The sequence below is a fragment of the Opisthorchis viverrini genome, assembly GCF_000715545.1.
Source record: "Opisthorchis viverrini unplaced genomic scaffold opera_v5_81, whole genome shotgun sequence".
NCBI classification, from domain to species: Eukaryota; Metazoa; Platyhelminthes; class Trematoda; order Opisthorchiida; family Opisthorchiidae; genus Opisthorchis; species Opisthorchis viverrini.
The window spans coordinates 1247142-1255645 of NW_008751736.1; the positions used below are offsets into that span (position 1 = coordinate 1247142).

At 43.0% G+C, this 8504-nt stretch overlaps 1 protein-coding gene across 1 annotated transcript in view; it reads right to left on the reverse strand.

Annotated features, from left to right (window-relative positions):
* Positions 1–8504, reverse strand: part of T265_13574 (hypothetical protein) — a gene marked incomplete at both ends in the record, with an annotated part of 13020 nt that continues 4516 nt past the window's right edge. The window contains 2 exons of the mRNA XM_009169533.1: positions 1–53; positions 5994–6073. Coding sequence (XP_009167797.1) covers positions 1–53; positions 5994–6073 — 133 coding nt within the window. The remainder of the gene's footprint in view (positions 54–5993; positions 6074–8504) is intronic.

Here is an 8504-nt window from a genome sequence, read left to right on the forward strand (position 1 = left end):
GCCATGCCATCCGAAGGAGGCATGGGTGATGGGATACTGCCAGGTTACCCAAGCTTAGACAGGAGAAGTCGAGATACAGAGGTCGGGTTCGAACCATGGACCTTATAGTTAGTAAATTCGCGCTCTAACTACTGAGTCATCTCCTCAGAAGGAAAGATTTTTTCAAGAGAGACTTCTACCCACAATCGTTCAGGGATGACTTTCGGAGTAAAACAGCCACATAGAATTTGGATTCTGGCACCTAGAGCTGAAGCTTGGCAACTCTGAAAAAGAGGTGCTACGTACCTGGCGATATTGAAAAGAATAGCCCTCCGTTGGGTTGTCCATTGGGCTTTAAACATGTTTGATGATCCGGCTTTCGAAACGGAGCCACGTCCTCCAGATGGCTTTCGGTGGACGATGAGTTAGCATCTACAAACAAGTGTAAGTATCGTCATGTAAGGCGGGAACCACAGAAGAATAATAAAGAGGGGTCCAAATTTGCATAAATATCACGATAGCGGTATTCTAAATGGTCTGGACAACGGTTAAAAGTGCTTGTATTTTAATCCCATAGTCATTGTTTTTTCCATTCAGTTGTTTTCGGAACGAGCGCACTGCCCAAAGTGTAGACCCGACAGTGTGGACTTAAACAACTCAAGGACATACGTAGTCTAGTAAGATAGGCTTTTTGGGTCAACGGTGTACTCATCGGTCTATCTGCAAGGGGTAAAGCCTGGATCCGAAGCAAAGTTTTCTAATGAATAAATTCCGGATGCCGTAGTCCTAAAGCTGGCCACATCATAGTGATATGATTGAATGAATTTCGACAAATTACATTACCAACTCAGCGGAGTGCTCACTGAAAGGCTTTCGGCAACATCCGTATGGTTCCTTACAGGATTAGGAGAGGTAGTATGCTGAAACTGAAGGGGCCTGGAAACCTAAGGGTATTGACAGTTTACGCCCAGATGATAAACTGTTGCAAGTGCCGATGTCCACTGTTATACCAGCATACTTAGAACGGTTGATGTTCTTCAACAGGTTTCTCCACATTCACCTATTGATCTTATTTCCTAGGGTCTACGTTTTCCCCAAGGTCTTTCGAATATCACGTCACTCAGTTCAGCTCAAAAACCCATGGAGCCCAGCGTTTTGACCTTTGTTGACGGATAAATCCGAATCGAGATAGCTTCAAAGGTAGAACGTTCGTGACGGCCATTCTCCGCAAAAACTTCTCTTAAAACTGATGATCCAAGTGTTCTAGTCAGCGGCCTTGCCATCCTACACAGATGACACATTTAGGTAGCAGAGAGAAGCATATCCTCGGTCAATTAAAAACACGATCTGACCTGAGTAATTTGCTTCGTGGTGATACTTGATTACACTTTCTAGCCGATTACCTCCACTTAACGACCATCGTTTAGAATACATGGATAGATATTGTAGGGGAAGTTGCACTACCTCAATTCGTGTTTATCCAGCGTGGTTTTTCAGCGATTCGTTTTAGCTACTGATTTGGGATAGGTAGTCAAAAATGATTGCTATGCGCGCCCCCCACACAGTGGATTTTGGGGCACAACTTCAAGAAGCATGGGTATAAGGGGTAACTTGTTTACAGATTTCTGAGCACTGATTTACGGTACACATCAAAACCCGCTACTACAATTCAGGTGAGCCTGAGCGATCAATGGAGTGGACCCATCAGGGATCTCGGTTTCAGACAAAGTCAATGAGATGTGAATTCAGACAGCATGTTAAGAGCCAGCCTTTCTACAAATCAGCAATTAATCACTCGCACCACACTTTAACTAAGATCTTCCACATACTTACAACATCGTGTCACTGAGCCACAGCCCACGTAGCCGTAGAAGAAATTCAGTCACTGGTGTGTTGAGAAATCGGTGGGAAAGAGTGTTTTGTCAACATTTTGGATGAGAAATTTTTAGACGGTNGTTTTGTCAGCATTTTGGATGAGAAATTTTTAGACGGTTTCCATTGGGCACAAACTTCCAAAAGGGAAGCAAATCCAGGCGATGGTATCCATTGAACTTTTGCTTTTCACATCGTACAAATGCAAAGCATCTGTAAAAGCTATGGTAATGTTGACTGATTTGAGAACCGAACCGTGGTGCCAAGCAACTGGAAGGTGCTCATCCGGTTCGCGCTGACTATGTCGGGCACTTTCGTAACAGATCAAATGGAAAGAGAGCGTTTATGCGCCCATTTCACTAACTGTAGCGATTTTTCACATCTGTTGTTCAGGCTTAGCTTCTTGAACAAGTGCCGATCGACTGCCTTCACCGACCCATATTCTGGTTTCAGGATTGTCTTATTTCCCTGACTACATTTCCGTGGTCATTGAAGCCAACCGGTTGAACTTTAAGTCACCAGTGCGGACCTCAACAGGTTTGGTTACTCAAACCTGAATTCTCTGGGTTTGAGCAGTTATGTGAACGCCTTTGTCTAGAATGGCAGTATCTTTTTCTCAGGTCCGAGGACTAGAACCAGAGCTTGCCCAACGAGAATAATAGACCCAAATTAAGGAGAGCTTCACAATATTTAAAGACATTCTCGCCATGATGTAACATCACGCTACTCGGAAATTAGATCTCCTACTGGAAACCTTTTTAAGATCGAGGTCCATCAAAATAGCGGCAGCGACCGACCGACTATCCAAACTTTTGTCTCAACGTTTACTGTCTTGGTGAATACCGCCATACTGGCTGAGACAGGTTCTCATCACAACTCCACGGGCAGGTACGAAGGAAATGGAGTACAAAATAGGAAGGGATGCAGGGGTCGAAACGAATGAGCGATTGATCGTACTGAAGGGCATTTACCCCAATAAGAACTATGCCGATGCGGTTTCCGACCAGAAAATGTTCCGTGAGATGTGTTGGATTTTGAAGTCACCGGGGGGGCGAGGGATTGAAACTCTGTTGTTCTAGCTTGATCTTGGCAGATAGTTGCAATAGGAAGAGTGTAGTCTGAGAAGTTCGTACTTACGTCACAGTTCACAGCTTAGTCTCGAGAGCTCTTAGTTAGGAGGCGAATGACAGACCGATCAAATGGTCGAATAGTAATACGCTCTATCTTTGTAACGTACTACTCACAAGGTTGCTGAAAATCCATCGACAGCCCAACAGTTCACAGCTTAGTCTCGAGAGCTCTTAGTTAGGATGCGAATGACAGACCGATCAAATGGTCGAATAGTAATACGCTCTATCTTTGTAACGTACTACTCACAAGGTAGCTGAAAATCCATCGACAGCCCACGACCGGTTTCGCCCTTTTTGGGGCTCATCAGGTAGACACAGTCCCCGAGTTTCCGTCAATCTTATGTTCTACTTGAAACCAAATTGAACGAAATTAGCGAATATACACTCATCTGCGAACTAATTTTTTTCCCAGAGACTCACCTGGAACCCAGCTGAATCTTTCGTTTGTGATGTTCTCAGGCAACTGAATGTGCTGCACCAGGCCGCCTCATGTTTCAGTAGCTACGATATTCGAGTAATACGCTCTGTTTGCCCAATGAAGTAGTTACCAACCTAATCACCTTGCTTATCCAGGTCGAAGTCAGGCAATAATCAAACAGAAGCAAACTACTGGTTGTACCGAGTTGGCCTTGAGAGTTGGACGCTTCGAAATGAGAACACCGTTGCGTTCAAGAAAGAAGCCAAAATGTTTGCTGTAGCAACCAAGCAGCCATCGAGATTTCAGCTTTAGAATTCCATTTCATTTCTGAAGAACACCACACATTTGCCCTTCAACTGGACTCGATTCTGTTTGAAAACCATTGCTTGTGTTGGACAAGCAAAATGTGTACCAGCTTTTTTGTTTAGTAGGAGTCTTATATATACCTTCTCTTTCACGTCTGTGGTTCCTTTTCAGTTCTGAACAAATAAATGTTTGTTGTCGTGTATCGAGTGTGCTTGAGCATCTCAACGGGAATACTCAAGAAGAGATGGCTATTGGATTCACAAACCAAGAAACAAGGAACTTCTTGTGGTCGGATCAACAAACGTCACGTGCTACGGCAGGTGAACAGGAAAGGCCAAGCTCCAAGGTTACGTGGCCATCGATCGATCAGGACACAAGGTAATCAGTAGAGCCGCCCAACTAAAAAACTAACTAATTTAACCGCAGCCAATCGCGCTGCGCACCGAAACAACGCACTGATGATAGCACTTCGATTGTTGACGAAACATGTGCAGGCAAATCGCCCAGCTCCGGTAGCAAACCAGAGAGTATCTACACCATCTTTGTTATCAATAGTCTCCTCTATATGTGGCAAGAGTTTCGTAGTATACATAGTATGCCCTGCTATTGTTGTAAGGGCTGATATCTTCTCGGACAGGTGAACTGGTAAGCTGAGTAGAGAAGCATGATGGACTGTGAAGGAATAGTGAACACAACTCACATGTTATTGACTAAATTATCTGCACACAGGTGGAGGATGAGAAGGAAACTTCTGAGGTCAGTATGGGCGGATTTGGTGATTTTTAATCGAGATTCCATTCTGTAGATTTAGTCAGTCTGTGCTGAAAATCCTAGAGGCCAATTAAGTAGCTCGAGCCTAAACAGGATACAGCCCCGCTCACCCTTCAATCACGGGATTCACATCAAGTGATCAATTATCGACTGGCTTACAGAATGATGACGTCTCAGATAAAAGCTTCACTTGTGTTGTGTACCACTGGTTTCAACCACAAGGCAAATAACCTTCCGTCACTCTCCACCACTCCCTGCTCTACTTTTATATATCAAGCATCCGTGTATTGGCTGCACTTGTAGCATTTCAGTCAGGTAGGTTTTGAGCATGAATATTCTTATTACGTGTTTTATCGGATACTTACCATATATATGCATATATATAAAGATAGCGGTATGAAACAACAGTGTAAGAATATCCGACATCACTGCCAAGCAGCCCGTTGGAGTCAAAAAATTACCCGTTGCAAGTGGTCAACTAAGGGCTTAGGAAGAGTCAGGATTTACGTGCAAATATTTCCATGGACGAAATACCATTCTAGGGATTCAAAAGTGTTTTCAGACGCGCTATTTTGAGGATTTTTCATGAGAAGGTCATTGGAACCCGGGCCACTTCTCCCGAGGTTTCCCAGTAAGCTTTCCCGTCATCGTATATTTTACCAATGAAAAAACTGCCCTCGGACTAGTCCACACGTTCTTCCCCTCGGAATTATCCTCTTGTTGAGGTGAATTCTGTAATTCTATCTAGGAGATGATCTATCTCACCACTTAGACTTCTCTCTGTACGTTTAAACATGAAGTTAAGCCATCTGGGATTTGGCCAACTAGAATTTGTCGTACTCCACCGGAAACTTTGATGTAAGAAGTTTCTCGAGCGTTAGACTTTCACGTTTTGGAAACCCCACCCTTGGAAAAAGCTGGGGTTTACAAATCAAATAGAGAAATAAAATGAATGAAAGTATTCTAGTTCTTGACAAAACGCAGGCCGAAAGAACTAATAAATTGCTGCCCTGAAAAGATAAATGAAGATAAATTTCGTAAAGGAGATTACTCACAAGGTTGCCGAAAGCTCTTCGACAGCCCACGACTGCTTTCGCCCTTCCAATTCGGGCTCATCAGGTAGGCGCAGTCCCCGAGTTTCCGTCAACTTTATGTTCTACTTGAACCCAAATCGTACTGCTTTCGAGAAATACACTCATTTGCAAATCAATTTGATTTTAACGAGAGACTCAACTGAATCTCTCGTTTATTATATTCTACAACTGAATGTTCCGCCTCATGATTCAGTTGGCACGATATTCCAGATATCGCAGTATACTTTCCTAGAGGAAACCATTCACAAGGTTGCTGAAAACACGCCGACGACACCTTATGAAAATACACTGCGATATCCCGACTACAGTATCTCGGAGATGAGTTTTATTCTAGTCTCGACCGAAATGAAACGACTGCTTCAATGAATGCATAAGCCACTGGGAAAGCAACCATCAGAACGGCGTTTTAAGTCACGAACTTACCGGGAAGGCTTTGGATCGAATTTTCAAGTGGGTCAGTTAACTTGCTAGGAGTGACGACCGCTTGAGATTTCGGTGGATTCCTGCAACGAACAAAGCAATAATGACGAGAAGTAATTTGAATAACGTACAGTAATATCCCAAAAACTAACTAGACCCCACCTCAATAAAGTTCACTTTCCGATTAATATAAATTCACTAATGAAGAGAAGTAATTTGAATAACGCACAGTAATATCCCAAACACTAACTAGACCCCATCTCAATAAAGTTCACTTTCCGATTAATATAAATTCGCGTATATTACAGAATAGATTGAAGCGGATCACACACGTGGCTAACCGCGGTCTAACCACTTCCTTGCGATAGGTGATTCCGCAATAACCCCCCCCCCCCCGGATCCCTCAGACATGTGAAGTAAGGGAAGATTATTATTACTGTAAAATTTTCACCTCGCACAGCCTCTATATGACTGATTCACAGGTATTATTGTACCATTAAGCCTTTGGGAGGGCTGCGGGAAATCTTCACTATGTAGTTGGTTGACTATTAACAAAGACATGCAGTCTATCTGAATTTGATTGTAAAATAGGCTCAACCTCCGGAGAAAGGCGAGGCGCTCTTCGGGACGGCAATAACCAATAAACCAGTTGAGATGAGCTCAGCTTGATTCATGAGTTAGCCAAAGTTGATCAGGCTGCTGATCGTCTGTTGCCGGGCTGAAAAACAGATTTCAAACTTAACTCCCCGTCCAGATGATTCATGAAGTTCACAGAGCAGGCGAGGGGGAGTTTTGGGACTTTGAAAATAATTGCGGTAAATTTTTGCCACATGTTTCGGGCAGCACAGAACGGAAAGGGGCGATGATGATAAATTTGATGATGACGATAAGGATGGTGAACTTGTACTGACAAGTTATAGTACCGACCAAACCAAAATAATATTTTACGAAGATTGGTAATAATAACTGCTTTAGTATAGATGTAACATGCCGCTCCTAGGGATGGCGATAAGGATGGCGACAAGTTATGACCAAACCAAAATTAAATTTTACGAAGATCGGTAATAATAACTGCTCATAAGGCTGTTTAAAACTCTTGAGCAACTTTATGAGTAGTGTGGTGCGTCTATACGCGAATATCGTATTAACTGAAACATGGGGCGGCCTTTAGCGGGATAATTGACTGAACATCACAACCGAGAGATTTACCTGGGTTCCAGATGACTCTCCTATGAAAAACAAATGAGTTTATTTGTCGACCTTTTCAGTACTATGACATGTAGACAGTATTATTATGTTTCCAGCACTCTCTATAGCTGGCCCGGTTAATTGCCTCGAGGCTACACAAAGTATGAATGTACTGATCCTTTTTAAAACTCAAATATTCGGCTGGATAAAACGTCGCCTTAATCCGTGGCTGCCAAAGCTCTCAACTGCCGAGTTGCTCACCATTTGCCCCAGTTACTCTTTCAGAATTCATTTGCGATAAAGCCTGACCATGCTCCTCTTTCGTTCTGCAAGTAATATTTGATTTATTTCGACCAATAGAGTGCACTGCGTTTGCGGTTGTCATTATCCAAAGGTTGAGTTTTTCTCAGTCGATCACTTGTCGGGTCGCGCTTTTAGTTATTTGGGACACATAACCCCTTTGTTATCCTAATCAATAAGGCCTTGAACAGAAACAAAAGAAAGGGTTAATTCATCTCAAGCCGAATACCCTCTATCGGGTCAATCTTGATAAGCACATCGTTTCTGTCATTTACTTGGTACATTACTTCAAACGGCCAATGAGAAACTGAATTCAAGGTCACACTGGTACGAAAAAATGAATGGTGTTAAATAGCCCCGGAACTAATGAACACGTGCCCAGAACAGTTTCCTCAAAAAAAGCGGGCATATTACAACCGAATTTCTAGTGAAAAATTGGGAGGTATATCACGAGGACAAAATGCAACGGATAATTTACAACCGATAGTGAAAAATTGGGAGGTATATCACGAGGACAAAATGCAACGGATAATTGAAAACTCAAATCCACTTCACTGATGCACTGCACTGTGTGACTGCTACTAACCTTGTATGAAAATTCAACAATGGCCATGCGTTTGTCACTTCCGAGCACTTAGATGACCGAATATCTAAAATAGAGATATCACACAAGCATTGTAGACGCAAACGAATTCTTTCTACGCACTCAACCATTTCTAACCTATAGTAACGCATGGAGAGAAATCTGCAACAGTTCATCGATCTGGAAGTTGCATTTTTCCCAGTCTAGCCCACCTTTCCTAGACGGACAGTGGCACAATGTCTTAAAAAGACGAATACATTGGGGAAAGTCCACAAGCAAATGGAGGTGAATACAATAAGACCGATCGAATGGAGATTTCAGAGAAGCGAAGGCGAACACTGGACGGTTTTCAAAACCCTGGCGTTCAAATTGTTGCTGGTGAGATCCTTGTGGATTTGGAGTAAGCAGATGACATCGCCCTCATCTTTGAAGACCATAGCGGA